The 15,250-nt window shown below is 43.1% G+C and overlaps 1 protein-coding gene across 3 annotated transcripts in view; it reads right to left on the reverse strand.

Moving 5' to 3' along the window:
• The window catches only part of LOC149444035 (protein phosphatase 1 regulatory subunit 12A-like), a 51,560-nt gene that overhangs the window by 22,431 nt on the left and 13,879 nt on the right, over positions 1-15,250 (reverse strand). For 2 of the 3 annotated variants that reach the window (XM_089655008.1, XM_089655010.1), the window contains exons 3-13: positions 11,294-11,412; positions 7,593-7,752; positions 6,867-7,011; positions 5,483-5,557; positions 4,412-4,497; positions 3,902-4,050; positions 2,656-2,732; positions 2,361-2,528; positions 2,082-2,158; positions 854-1,066; positions 94-168 (exon numbers count right to left, since the gene is read on the reverse strand). In XM_089655008.1, coding sequence (XP_089511134.1) covers positions 94-168; positions 854-1,066; positions 2,082-2,158; positions 2,361-2,528; positions 2,656-2,732; positions 3,902-4,050; positions 4,412-4,497; positions 5,483-5,557; positions 6,867-7,011; positions 7,593-7,752; positions 11,294-11,412 — 1,344 coding nt within the window. The remainder of the gene's footprint in view (positions 1-93; positions 169-853; positions 1,067-2,081; positions 2,159-2,360; positions 2,529-2,655; positions 2,733-3,901; positions 4,051-4,411; positions 4,498-5,482; positions 5,558-6,866; positions 7,012-7,592; positions 7,753-11,293; positions 11,413-15,250) is intronic. The other variant, XM_089655009.1, reaches the window with a different exon arrangement.

Below are 15,250 nucleotides of genomic sequence, written 5' to 3' on the forward strand. Positions count from 1 at the left end.
ATCTCTTAGCAAGCCAACGTGCACAGAGTTATCGTTACATTCCAAGTAACCAGAAATGTGGAAAATGCAGCAAATGCTCAGTCAGTTGCCTACCTGCGCCTCTCTTTGGTCTCAGAGTTGGTAATAGGTTCTAGATTTGTACTAGCAGTTTTTGCAGTCTCTGCATTTCTACAAGAAAGAGGACAAAGAAACTAAAACAGATATTCTCACCAACTGCTAAACAATGTCCTTCCAAAATTTAGATCGTCACCAGGTACACTTAGCATTGTCCTCTGCTCCACATCTGCCAAATGACTCTGGAGCAACAGTACACAATTTGTGAGCTGGAACCTGAAATGAGATCCAGAAGTCTGTTTTCAGGGTCTCCAGATGGTGTAAGTTCTGTTGGGTTTAATGGGAAACCTACAATGGTGGACTGACCGCACGAAATCCAAGAAAACTGTCCTACTGACCCTGGAGCACCATAAAAAAGTACATATGTCCAGAGACAAATGCAGGGTCTACTGCTGACCTTCATAAAATGCTAGTTACCTGGCTGGCCTCCATACTCTCTCAGTCACTACCCTAGAACAAACATGCTCACAAGGGCCAAGTAACTAGCATTTTCAGAGGGAAATTGCAGCAATTGCAACCTTGACACTTTTGTTTTTTTTTTGTTAAAAGGAAAACTACTAGCAAACAGCCTTTATAAGTCTAGTTGCTACTCAAGTTAGTTTAACTTTTATATAAGTGTGTCACATAATGTAAAATTCTTTAAAGCAGGGGCTGAAGCCCAGACATTATCATATTTGTCATTACTGACTATTAGAAAAAAGTAGCGTTGAGGAAAATCAAGCCAATTACACGATGTTACCTTCCAAGTGAATTTGGTGTGGTGTCTGCCTGGGTCCTAACAGCATTTGCACTTGTCACAAGAGCATCTGGTTTACTTGATAATGGTTCTCTTTTCGGAAGAGTGGTTTCAGGCCTTGACGACAGAAAATCTCTATGCCTACGGAATGAGTTGAGTCCTTCATCTCCATCATTACGCTGGCGGGTGAATGACCCACGGCTAAATTGAGAGTCTCTGTAAAAAAGAAACCCAAAAGGAATGAATATAATAATCTGCAAGCAATGTGACAGATTGATACACTATATACTGAAAAAAATGACTGAACTACATAAGGGTTGCCTACAATAACACACTGGGGTTGATTCACTAAAACAGGAGATGCTAAATTTTGGGCAGCTGTGCATGGTAGCCAATCAGCTTCTAACTTCAGTTTGTTCATTTAAGCTGTAACAAAAAAAAAAACCTGGAGGTTGTTTGCAAAATTGGGCGCAGCTCTGCATAGAAACCACTCTCCAGTTTTAGTAAATCAACCTCACAAAGATCTTCTACACTCTGTCAGTTACCATTATTTCTCGAAACTGAAGATTATGTATAGTTTAACGAAAAGAGGAATAAAGAGCTATGAAGGGTCAAGGCATAATGGCAGTGAGAAATCTGGATGAGCTAGGGTAGGTTTCTTAGAATCCACTGGAAGCAATCTGAAAGACTTTAGGTGTTGCTACTTAGGTGGCCTAAGGCCTAACATGCGTTACAGCATTTAATTATGTAAAACAGGAATTTCGGGGAAAGTGCATTGAAAGATGCACCAAGCAGGACTTTTTAATTCACTGCATCTAAAACACAAAGGTGTGAATGGTGCCTAAATTCTGCAACATGGCTTTGAGTTATGTTTATAAGCTGGATGCTAATGTAGGAGGATGGTTGTTCACAGCAGAGAGAAGGCTTTCTTACTTCCTGAGCACCAATGTAAGCTCCATGTCAAAAGGAAACCTTTACAGACTGAAAAATAAAGACTGCCATTGCTAAGTTCTCCTCAAAACACTAGTCATGCCACACCATTAAAATCTGGACTTTTTTCAGTTACTGATTCAGAGCAAGCACAGAATTCAGGATTATTTTAGCTCTCACTGACCTTTGATGCATGCTTGCTTTGGTACAGTATGTACTAAAGCCAGAGTCATCTAGGAAAAAAATGAGCAATGGCAGTTGATATTTCTTTCTGTACAGGTTCCTTTTTACACACACTCACCTCACATTTTCCTGGTTACCAAGCAGTTTCTGACTCGGAGTCACCCGTGCTAAACGAAGTTCAGCCCCAGTCTTTTCCTACAAGAAATATTTTGCAGTCAGTGGCAGTATGCAACCTAGAAGCAAAGTCATAAAGAGCAGAGAGATGGGAATTAAAGGAGAAAACAAGTAAAAGAGCCCCAAATCCACCGAAAAGAGGGAAGAGAAGTTTTGTGAAAGCTGGAAATAAATAGCTGAAGTGGAATAACGTTCCATTTAGATGGTCCATTGTAATACACACTCTATCTGATATCTGGGAGCTGGAAGCAGATTTAGGCAATGCTGCCCTCCTGCCTTCTTCAGAGGTGGTGCCAGAACTTAGCGTGCCAGAACTACCCGTCTTCTTTAGAGAGGCTCTCCATGAGCCCAATGAAGGCTCAGATTTCTCCTGTTCCTGGACAGCTGGGGTCTACAGAGAGCAGTGTACATATAAGCTATTGCATAAAATATCAGGGCAATCTGCTTGGCCCCTTTCAAGGGGAGAAAAGACTACAAAGAATATATGATCCCATGCTGACCATGCTCTTCCTGCTCACCTTCTTTGCGGTTGTTCCAGAAAGGTTCCGCAACTGATTGTTCAAGTTGTTGATCCTTTCTTGAGCCTTTACTTTTTCTGCAAAGAGAAACCAATATTAAAAACATAACATATACAACAAACAAGATTTACAAAAGGAAGGCAAAACCTTATGTAAACCATTATCAAGTCCACAGACTAGGATTATTATTATAACCTCCACAACACTGACATATATCTAAAAAATTTTAAAAAATGTCTCTAAATGGTTTTTTAACAGATGTTACAGCAGTTACGTGGCTGCTCATTGTACCTGGGTTCAAAGCGCTAAAGGTATGGGTGGCTACTCCTTCCTGTGTGTATGGTTTTTGCCCCTTACCTACACTTAACTGTCCTTCAGAACTCATGGTGCACCCTACTGCTGTAAGTGAAGACAGATGGATATTTGACATCTCTAAACAGGTTATTCCTATGCGCAAGTCACTGATGAAACGCGTTGGGGCAGAGCCATGTGATATCATCATGCCCGGAAGTCTAGGGTCGTGTTTCTTATATATCATTTCCAATTTCGTCTTTTCTTAAGGGGGCAATGTGATGATAATTTAAACAGGCAATTTTATCTTGTGCACTGGAGATTCAGTGCACTTTATTTGTTAGTCTGTTTTTGTTCTTTGGGCTAACAAAGCTACTGAGTAGGTTTATACTTCACCATGAGAGGTTATGTATTTTTTCTTTTTGGACTGGATCCTGAGTGACATAGTGGATTACAGACCTGTCAGACACTTTTGGAGGACTGCTGCAGTGAATTTCCCCAGGTTGCTGGGAAAGCACATGTTGACCTTACCTGTTTGTAGGTCAATTATTGAAGTAAGCGGCAGCAGTGAGAGGTGGCAGTACACAGTGAGGGAGCACACATATAATTTTTATTGGAGCACAGATGAAAAGCACGCATGTGAAAATATGCACTGATATCTTTGTGGATGCACACAGTATATGAGGATTGAGGACTTGATATAAACAAAGGACTGGTGTTTATCAATAATCCTATTTGGTTACGTTTGGTGTTATATATTTATTTATTGCAATTTGAATATTTTTTTATGGCATTTTGTGCAAAGCTTGGATTTCTTTATTGTACTATTGTTTTGCTGCACTTTGAGATATCTAAATAAATCAATTCCTTATCAACACCTAAATTCATTTAAATAAAAAATACGAGTAACAAAATCCCTTCTTACTTTACAGACAATGAGAGAAAGAAGGCTCACCTGATTCAGCATCAGAACCAGACTCATCAGAACTGGAGGCAATTGGCTGGGTGGCGGGTATGGTTGTGGCGAGGGGCTGAGCTCGGGGCTCTTTGTCCTGTACACGTAGCGCAAACTTCTCCTGGCTGCTCAGACGAGAAATAGAACTCCTATTTGAGAAAGGGGTGGAGGCAGGGAGCATGCAGGGGTCAGTGCATGGTGCCCCGGGAAGCACACCATGTGTCACCCAACACATACAAGTGAGCACACACAAAGATCACGCTGTGAACAAACCTCGCTGTGCACCAATCTCCCATGTGACACTAACTAGTGCAGGACAGAGCACACAAACCAGTGAAAAATCACTGTGATATCCACCACCTCCACCGTGACACGCTGCATGACTCACGTGTGGCCATCACTTTCATGCAACACAATCATCGTGTAAACCACAGCAACGCTGCCATGCCACACTGTCCATTCCAACACATTCTGCATTCATCACTCTAACATAGTATGGCCAGTACAGACCTTCTTGTTCTACTAGCTGCATTCTGGTTTGGGGGAGTTGTCTGGGTCATAATCTGTGGTGCAGTCTTCATTTTCTCCAAACGTAACTGGAACATAATGCAAAGAAGTAAAAAGCCAATACTAAAATGATAAAAAGCACTGAATGAAAAATATCCCCCGTTGTACAAAGATATGTGATATAGTGTAGTGCAGCTGAGGGCAACCTAGTGTTTTCTATAAATTGTCCATTAAGACAGAATAACTCCAATGTCCTTTAAAAGGAGCTTGTATTCAGAGAATTATGCAGGCTGCTGTGCTGGGCATCTTTCTAAAAATACGATCTGCCTGGCTGCTTCAGAAAATTTTGAGTGTCTAGCCTGTAGAATTTTTGCAGGGAGTGAATTCCAAACTCTTGATCTACATACTTGTTCTGGCTAAAGTAAGAAGCCACTAGATAAGCATGACAGTTAGGCACAATGTCAACATCATTAAAGAAGCACTCCAATCTGTCCCCCAAAAAATTAAAAGTCAGCAGCTGCAAATCCTGTAGCTGCTGACTTTTAATATAAGGACACTTAGCTGTCCAGGGATCCAGCCTGTCTTCACTAAAGCAGATTCTTTATGTAGTGGAGCCATGCAGCTTCACAGCCGCTTTCCCACTGGGTTTTGTGAATAGTTCCCGAGTCTTCTGTGACCTTTGATGTGTCCCAGAAGGCTGTGGGAGAAGGAGAAGGTGGAAGGGTGGGCAAACGTCCACTCGGATTCCCAAGGCAAACCGACCAAAATTGGAAATGGTACCTGTCAAAAGCAGGTACCTCCTCCACCCCCCCAAAAATGCCAAATGGTAACGAGGAGGGGGGAGAATGCAAACAAGCAGAACTTCTTCTTTTGGGTGAAATTCCGCTTTAAATAATCTTCAGTTCTGACACCCTGCTGAAATATTTTCTCTCTGTAAGTATTACTTTGTATGCAAACCAAATTTTAGCACCAAGGTCCCTCAAAGGCAAGTCAATACCGGAAAACCTAATCACATAAGTTGGCCCCACTGACAGGTATACCTAAACCCCATGAACAGCCCCAACATCAGCTCACCACACTCTGTTTGTCCTTCAGCTTCTCCAGCGCAGACTCTAAACCGTCATCTGCAACGTCAAAAGGTGTCTGACCCTACAAAAGTGGAAAGAGTTGTCTGAACAAAGACTGTAAACAGTCTGTAAAACAGCCCTGCAGAACACTGAAGCTGGCTTAAAGCGTGTCCCAAGATTGTAAAGCAAGGCAGATAAAACACATTCATAAGGTGAATTAATTGCCTATCTTGTATGTTTATATGTGCCCTTGAAATAGGCACTAAATAGTTTTGCGATCTAGGAAACTTAATAATAGAATTTTCTTCAGCAAGGCATTAAGAAGTGCAATGCTGTATAGTAAACACATTTTACTTTTAGTAGTTTAGTATAAGCAAGATAGTGAAAGGGCATTGCTAATGCTTGTTATTGGCCTTTGCACTTTGATCTATGTTTTATTAAGTGCAGGCATACATATACACACATATTTATTGCCAGCTGTAGATAACTATAGACAGTTGTAGACAAACTCTAATGGCAAAGAGAAAATGCTCAACAGATATTTTAACTACCTGCTTAGACATAGCAGGACAAGCAGGTGACAAATACTAACAAAAGTTTGTTATTTCACTGCCCTGCCTTACAATATTAAACCTGTTTCAGGAAGGGCTGAGCATTAAAATGTATTCAAAACCAAAAACAAAATTATAATACATTGCAGCTTACCTGCCTTTAGATAAAATACCTGCACTCATTTTCTTTTTTAGGTTCATTTTTCCTCTCTATTCACCTAATACTCCTCCTACTAACACATTTACTGTGCCTGGGTGACAACGCTCACTCAATCCACAGTATGCACGGAGTTGTCACCCTAGGCTGCTCACCTTATTTGAACTTTAAATACGTCGCCCTCTCTATATCTCTATTACATGGCTGACAGGGGGTTTGTAATTTACAGAGAATAGATTAGAAGGCTGCTAACCTTGTTTGAGATTTCTATTCAATTCACAGCAAGTGACAAAGGCACTGTTTTTCTGGCAAGATAAACATGTATTTTTCTGTATTTGCAGAAAATATAATTAGCCTGATATGGAAAAATGAATGCAGCCACCACATCTAAGCACCAGTAAGCTGTAATATATTACATTTTTGTTACTGGGTTTAGATATACTTTTTGGAAGCGAGAGATAAGGCAAAGATGGTTCACAATAGTGCAGAAGTAGGTGGAAAATGGTAAAAGCATGGAAGGCAAAAAGAAGCACCAAAGAAGACATGGAAGATGCAGCCAGGAGGGCACCTAGACCTGACGCACATTGGATGTATACAGCATAGGTGTACAGAAGCAGCCATGGCTGAGCCGAAGAAGCAAAAGCAGTCAGTGTATAGTGTGAGGAGACCGCTGACCCCCTCACCACTTTGTTGACAGCCTCCATATCACAGAGAGCCTCAGACAAGAGCCGACAAGATTCCTCTTGGCCCCAATGAGCCGCACCGTGAAGAGGTGTCCATCCGTCAAAGTCACGGGAGTCCACATCAAACCCCAACTGGAGGAGCAGCCTACAACAGATATGAAGAATGAGACACTGGGAATACCTAAACAACAAAAAAACAGGAGCACATCTGATGGCTTGGTCATACTGAGAAACTGGATGTACTGGTAATATAAGCTATCACTTCATTTCCAAGCACAGCATATTCTCTGAAAGAAAACTCTAGGCAAAAATAAAAGTCAGTAGTAAATATTTAATGCAAATATACCTATTCTCAAATATAACCAGAGAATACTACTAGCCAGAGTCAGTTATTTGGCAGTGAAGCAATGTTTTGCAGCATTTTCAGCCTGCTAGAGGGAATGAATCTGATCTTCAATAAAATCCTGCTTCTATGTGCTGTAGTCAAAAACTACCCATTGCACACAATGCAGCTCAAAAATTCCTTAGAGCACACAATGCAGTTCATTTTGACAGCAGCCCTTACCTAACGCTATACAATGCTCTAAATGCAAAACCGAACTATTATGTGAATTTACCATAAATTCTAATCTTCTCCTACAAATTGAAAAGAAAATCTCCATTCTTGTCTCCATTATCTGACTTCTTATACAGTACATAGTACTTCACCTTTCATTAATGTCTCACCTAATGACCTCAGCATAGCCCTTTGCAGCAGCTACATGCAGAGGAGTAGCTCCAGTGGTTGGGTGTCTGATATCTTCAATTTTTCCATTGTTCAACCAACGCCTTGCATCTCTCAGCATCAGCTCCTGTTCCTCCTTCTTTGCAGCGTCTAGATCCACACCTAAACAAATGAAATGTCAGTCACATGATCAAATACAGACTGACCACATTACAGTATGTGCATCCATGCACTTGCAATGAACAATATAATGTTACCATGTGAGATTATTGCAATTAAAATGAAAGCTCTCAAAATATTTATGAGTGCATGTGTGAGGACACAATTCCTGATCCACGGTGCACTTTCATTAAAAGCGGGTCCCAGCTTGTTTCAACAGACATACTCCAGAATGCAAACCACCCACCCTGCTCCCCTTGTTGCTGGCTGAACCCTTATAATCAGATGCATCCTGAAACTAGTGTGTGCAAGTCAGGTATACTGATTTCTATTGAAATAAATGATTGTATATACATCCAGGCTGGCTCACTCCTCCATGCCGAACTGCAAGCATACTGTAATTCCAGTGAGCGCATATTGCAATGTTAACTCTAAAGTGATTTTCATGTATTTAGAGCCTTGCCCTTCTACTATTCTTATATTCATATTCTACTGTTCTCATATTAAAGCGGAGCTCCACCCAAAAGGCAAAGCTCTGCTTGCCTGCTTCCCCCCCTCCACCACTTTTTGGGCAGAGGAGTGGGTACTTGGTTTTGGGCAGGTACCCGCTCCCACTTCCGGCCCAGAAGACTGTGGGACCAATCTCAAAGCGCAGTAGGAAACCGGCTGTGAAGCCGCAAAGCTTCACTTCTGGTTTCCCTCACTTGCAATGCCAGTGCTGGGAACCCAGAAGCTATTGAAGAACTAGCCTTGGTGGAGACGGCATTGAACCCCTAGACAGGTAAGTGTCCTTAAAGTAAAAAAGTCAGGATTTGTCGCTGCTGACTTTCATTTTTTTTTTTCTTGGGGGGGGGAGCCTGGACCTCCTATTTAAAGGGATTATAAAGGCTCAGGTTTATTTAGGAGAAAAAAAATATACTTACCAGCTCCGTCCAATGGTTTTATGGTTTTGCACAGAGCAGCCCTGACCCTCCTCTTCTGGGGTTCCCTTAGCCCTCTTGACTCCTCCCCCTGGCGAGTGCCCTCACTGTAAGATGTTTGCTATGGGGGCACTCGTGCCTGCTCGCTCCCGAGCCAGCTGTGTGTGTCCATAAGACACAGAGAGTGGGGCTCAGCCTGGCCCCCTGCTCCCTCCTCACTGGCTGTGCTTGACAGCAATGGGATTTAAAGTCTCATACTGCTATGTCTGAACCTAAGAGGAGGAAGAGGGCCAAGAGGGCCTTTGCTCCCCTGCACTTTTCTGGATTGAGATCAGGTTTACATAAGTAGTAGGGGAAGGGGGGGGCTGCTTGCAGAAGGTACCAGCCAAGAGCCACTGGTGAGATCTCACATGGTCTCCGTAAAGAGGCCTTTTTTCTCCTTGAGATTACAAGGAATGCACTAGTGATGTAGCCTTCCCAGGGGGCAAATGAGGCACTAGCTACATCACCAGTGCACCAGTGCCTGGAAATACCAAGAAGAAGAAATATGCAAGTTAAAAAAAAAAAAAGTTATTTACCAGGACTTGTAGATGATTAGAGATCAACATGCAAAGCAGTGTGCACCAGGGATTTTCAGCTTTGGGGGGGGGGGGGGGGTGCAGTCTACTTTTAAAAGATTGTTTTTTTTGGATTGGTCACTAGGGGGAGTTCTTTGTGGCTAATGGTAGTTACTCTGCTTAGCAACTGTTGAGACCATACAGCCACCACACATGGAGTGCATGGATTTCAGTGAGTCAGCTGACTCATGTACTTGCATTGTGATGTAGCAGTAGAGCACAACTATCGTGCAGAACTGCAACGCAGGTTTCGTGTATGATTTAGGAAAACATCGCTGGCCATGCATGGAATTAAAACCCCAACAGTTTTTAAAACCTTACTATATACTGATAAGATTACTGACATGAAGCTGGTTTTATACAAGTGCATATTGAAAGGTTGTACAGTCTCTGGAATCTAAAGTAGATATCCATAGTTTTTGTCAAACATTTTTAACCAACTCTGACCTCCAGAAGGTTTTCCCCCTTTATGATCAGGGCATTTTTTTTGCTATTCAGTACTGTGCTACTTTAACTGGCAATTGCTTGGTTATACAACAATGTACCCACATAAAATTTTAATAATATTGTTCACACAAATAGAGCTTTATTTTGTTGGTATTTGATCACCCATGGGTTTTTTAAATTTTTATTATATCAACAAAAACATTTAGAAAAAAATATATTTTCTACTTTTTTTTATAAAACATATCCAATCAAAAAATGTAAAAAAAAAAAATCTAATTTCTTCATAAATTTAGGCCAAAGTGTATTCTGCTGCATGTCTTTGGTAAAAAGAAATACATATATTCCAATAAGTGTATATTAATTGATTTGTGTGAAAGTTATAGCCTCTACAAACTATGGTATATATACTGCAATTTACGCAGCTATAGACACTATGTTGGTAATGGTGGTGATCAGCGACTTATAGTAAGAATGTGATAGCGTGGTGGGAAATCTGGCACTAACACACACACTGACTGGGATGGACACTGATAGTGATGCCACTACTAACACTACTACAGTGATCAGATATAACACTGTACATTGTATTAATGACACTGGCTGGGAAGGGCTTAACATCTAGGAGCAATCAAGGGGTTAACTGTGTGCCTAACAAGTGTAATGGATGCTGATTTTACTCAGATATGGCTGTTTTTTCTCTCTGCTTTTCAGGAAGAAGAAACAGCCAGATCGCTCTTCTGTATACACAGAGCTCTTTGTGTTTGTAAACACAGAACTCTGTGCTGTGATTGGACACAGCTGATCAGCAGGTTTCAGATAAAAACATTGGCTGAAACCTACTTACAAACTTGTGCTGTGTCCAATCACACAGGCGCTGAAAACCAGGCGGCAACATACGGGTACGTTACCTAGGCTACAAAGAACCAGCAAACACAAATGCTCCTGTGCTTGGGGATGAACTCAGTGTAGGCTAGGACCACATCATGAATGTCCTGGAATATTCACACCTTGCTGCCCTCAAAAAAAAAGGGGAAATCCAAATGTACTGAATGGAGAAAGAACAAACATAAGGCGCAGCGGCCTAGTGCATTATCTTAAAAAATGTTTAATAAGAGATACAAATAGGTAGTGTACTCACAAACGACAGTAAAATCAAAAGGCACATCATCTGAAAGAACAGCTTTGTCAAACCGCGAGGACCCGTCTCAGAGGCAGGTCCTCAAAACGCGTTAGCCTATTGGATGTCTACACTCCCCATTGCGGACTGTAACGTATTGTGGCTTTGACAAAGCTGTTCTTTCATGATGTGCCTTTGACTTTACTGTCGTTTGTGAGTACAATACCTATTTTTATCTCTTATTAAACATTTTTTAAGGTGCACTAGGCCGGTACGTCACATAGACTGGCTGTGCCACCCACCTGCAGTATAGGTACTGTGGCCGGGTGGCAAGCCATTAACAAAGATCACAAAATCTGATCTTACCAGCATTCCCATTTTGCACCATTACTTTTGACAGTATAGGTGTCTGTACACCTCCATCTGGAAAGGTAGACACTTACCTTGCTTCTTAACCTCGCTCTTCAGCAGCTTCTCCATGGCACTCTCATGGGCCACATCCAGAGGAAGTTCACCTTCACTATTGGCAATGGCAACACTGGCACCCTTTGAGATCAAGTACCTGTCCAAAGAGTACAATCACACTGACAACAAAGCCATGTGTAAAGAAGCAAATTCCAGAAGAAAGTGAAATATATGAACTGGTGACAGCAGCGGAAGACAGTCAACATCTGCAGTTGGGATAAACATTTTCAAAGCTGTTAGTAAGCGAAAGTAAACTGCTTATGTTAGCCAAAATAGATGGTGTCGAGGAAAGTTTTCATGCTAGGATTATATGCGGTTTTGAGTGTTCTCAAACTATGCAAAACCATATCTAGTAAGGAACTTGGACATTTCTCTGCTGTCTGTTAATACATCTGAACATCGTAGTTCGTTTATGGATCATGCCACTAGAATTTTAAAGAGTGTTAAGGCTTTGGGTTTTGGGTGGCCTGAGAGTCAGTGTTTGACCCTCAAGAGGGACATGTTCCCCTACCAAATTCCCTGTTGTGAGATGTACTTTCCACATCATCTCTGGAGGTCATTCTCTCTAGGTTCCAATGGATAATCCACTAGGGGGCTTACAACATCTGTATTTTACCAAGTTTGCCCAACTCCACCCATAACACAAATAGTTCAATTTTTACCAGTACACAGGCTGATTGACTAAATCTGGAGGACGCTGAACAGAAAAGTGGAGCCATTGCTTACAGCAACCAAAAGCTTGCTATATTTGGAATGTAAAACCTCTGATAGGTAATAGATTCTGCTTTGTTCTAGTTTTCCGAAATCAAATGAACTGCATCTGACTGATGGAGCATAAAGTAATGATTTGCATGGCTCCACCCACTGACCTGAAATGAGAAATAATCCTCTTATTTTTGGGAAATGTGACGGAATGAGGCATGCAAATACCTCTGTTCTAAGAAGGCTTTACTGAGCTATGCACTGATTCAAAGAGCTTTCAGAAAACTTCAGTCTTTTCTCGCACAACCTGTACAGTTATACTGGCTTGTTGGGACCTACTCTACAGAAGATTCCATACAATGTGCTGATGATGTCCAAAAAGACTGCAACAGCTGTATGCAGAATGGAATAAACGGCTATGTAGTATTAGGATTTGCACTAAATACTAGTGGTTTTTAATGTGCATTAGGCTGTCATGGTCTAAGAAATGATTTTCCTGATATCCTGAAATGAGGTGTAATTCTCCTATTTCTGGGCTTGTATACGCATGCACTATCCATCTGAAGAGTGATCTGTGATGGATCACTTTCAGAAGGAGTTTGACAAGCAGCGAGGAGGCATTATGCTGCCTCATCACTACCTGTTTTAAACCCTAAAAGCCTGCACCACTATTTGCAACTGTATGCATTGCACAAATGGGTCACATTTAGTAGGCAGTGCCGTGATCATTTCTGAAAGAAGCATATGTGTATACCCTGTACAGCTAGCTGCCTTTGCAGCTTAGTGAGGAAGGTGGTAAAAATGCAGCTCAACCACCTGTATTTACTACCCTTGCCCCAACCAAAAGTGTAAACTAGGCCTTACTATGTTACACACCAATTCAGTTGCAGGGCTTTTAGATTACGATAATCTTCTCACTATAGCCTGTCTGGTTATATGTCTAAATCAGCCTCTCATCTATTTTACATTAGAGAACCTCCTAAAATATACCTCAGTTTTGGGGAACTCTTACTAAAACCAAGTCATATGGGGTCAATGGCAAAAAGCTTCTTATATTAATGGTCAGTAAGAAGAATTCCCTTTTTGGTGTCATGCTGCTGGCTCTGCGCCAAGTGGCGTTGGTCCTAGAACTATTGAGGCACCATTAGATGAGTGGTCAATCAACTACAGATCAATGATCCCCTGGCAACCTCTAAAGCAGGGGTCTCCAAACGTTTGAAACAAAGAGAAAGTTTAATGCCCTTCAAGCTTTAGGGAGGCCAGACTGTGGCCAGAAGGAGTAGAAAATTCCCTGGCATCAGTAGGAGTAAACAATGACATCATTGGTAGCAGTGGAAGCTATACTGCCCCATCATTGGTAGCAGTGGGAGTAATAGTGCCCCATCATTGGTAGCAGTGGGAAGAATAGTGCCCCATCATTGGTGGCAGTGGAAGTCATAGTGCCCCATCATTGGTAGCAGTGGGAGTAATAGTGCCCCATCATTGGTGGCAGTGGGAAGAATAGTGCCCCATCATTGGCGGCAGTGGAAGGCATAGTACCCATCATTGGCAGCAGTGGGAAGAATAGTGCCCCATCATTGGCAGCAGTGGGAAGAATGGTGCCCCATCATTGGCGGCAGTGGGAGGAATGGTGGCCCATCATTGGCGGCAGTGGGAGGAATGGTGGCCCATCATTGGTGGCAGTGGGAAGAATGGTGGCCCATCATTGGTGGCAGTGGGAAGAATGGTGCCCCATCATTGGTGGCAGTGGGAGTAATGGTGCCCCATCATTGGCGGCAGTGGGAAGAATAGTGCCCCATCATTGGCAGCAGTGGGAAGAATAGTGCCCCGTCATTGGCAGCAGTGGGAGGAATAGTGCCCCGTCATTGGCAGCAGTGGGAGGAATAGTGCCCCGTCATTGGTAGCAGTGGGAAGAATAGTGCCCCGTCATTGGTAGCAGTGGGAAGAATAGTGCCCCGTCATTGGTAGCAGTGGGAAGAATAGTGCCCCGTCATTGGTAGCAGTGGGAAGAATAGTGCCCCGTCATTGGTAGCAGTGGAAGGCATAGTGCCCCGTCATTGGTAGCAGTGGAAGGCATAGTGCCCCGTCATTGGTAGCAGTGGAAGGCATAGTGCCCCGTCATTGGTAGCAGTGGAAGGCATAGTGCCCCGTCATTGGTAGCAGTGGAAGGCATAGTGCCCCGTCATTGGTAGCAGTGGAAGGCATAGTGCCCCGTCATTGGTAGCAGTGGAAGGCATAGTGCCCCGTCATTGGTAGCAGTGGAAGGCATAGTGCCCCGTCATTGGTAGCAGTGGAAGGCATAGTGCCCCGTCATTGGTAGCAGTGGAAGGCATAGTGCCCCGTCATTGGTAGCAGTGGAAGGCATAGTGCCCCGTCATTGGTAGCAGTGGAAGGCATAGTGCCCCGTCATTGGTAGCAGTGGAAGGCATAGTGCCCCGTCATTGGTAGCAGTGGAAGGCATAGTGCCCCGTCATTGGTAGCAGTGGAAGGCATAGTGCCCCGTCATTGGTAGCAGTGGAAGGCATAGTGCCCCGTCATTGGTAGCAGTGGAAGGCATAGTGCCCCGTCATTGGTAGCAGTGGAAGGCATAGTGCCCCGTCATTGGTAGCAGTGAGAGGAAAAGTGCCCCGTCATTGGTATCATCAGTGGAAGGAATAGTGCCCCATCATTGGGAGGAATAGTGCCACATAATAGGTATCATCAGTGGGAGGAAAAGTGCCCCATTGTTGGCATCAGTGGGAGGAAAAGTGCCCCATTGTTGGCATCAGTGGGAGGAAAAGTGCCCCATTGTTGGCATCAGTGGGAGGAAAAGTGCCCCATTGTTGGCATCAGTGGGAGGAAAAGTGCCCCATTGTTGGCATCAGTGGGAGGAAAAGTGCCCCATTGTTGGCATCAGTGGGAGGAAAAGTGCCCCATTGTTGGCATCAGTGGGAGGAAAAGTGCCCCATTGTTGGCATCAGTGGGAGGAAAAGTGCCCCATTGTTGGCATCAGTGGGAGGAATACTACCCCATTGTTGGCATCAGTGGGAGGAATACTACCCCATTGTTGGCATCAGTGGGAGGAATACTACCCCATTGTTGGCATCAGTGGGAGGAATACTACCCCATTGTTGGCATCAGTGGGAGGAATACTACCCCATTGTTGGCATCAGTGGGAGGAATACTACCCCATTGTTGGCATCAGTGGGAGGAATACTACCCCATTGTTGGCATCAGTGGGAGGAATACTACCC

The sequence above is a fragment of the Staurois parvus genome, unplaced genomic scaffold (genome assembly GCF_062004578.1).
Source record: "Staurois parvus isolate SC_StPar_1 unplaced genomic scaffold, SC_StPar_1.0 ptg000818l, whole genome shotgun sequence".
NCBI lineage: Eukaryota > Metazoa > Chordata > Amphibia > Anura > Ranidae > Staurois > Staurois parvus.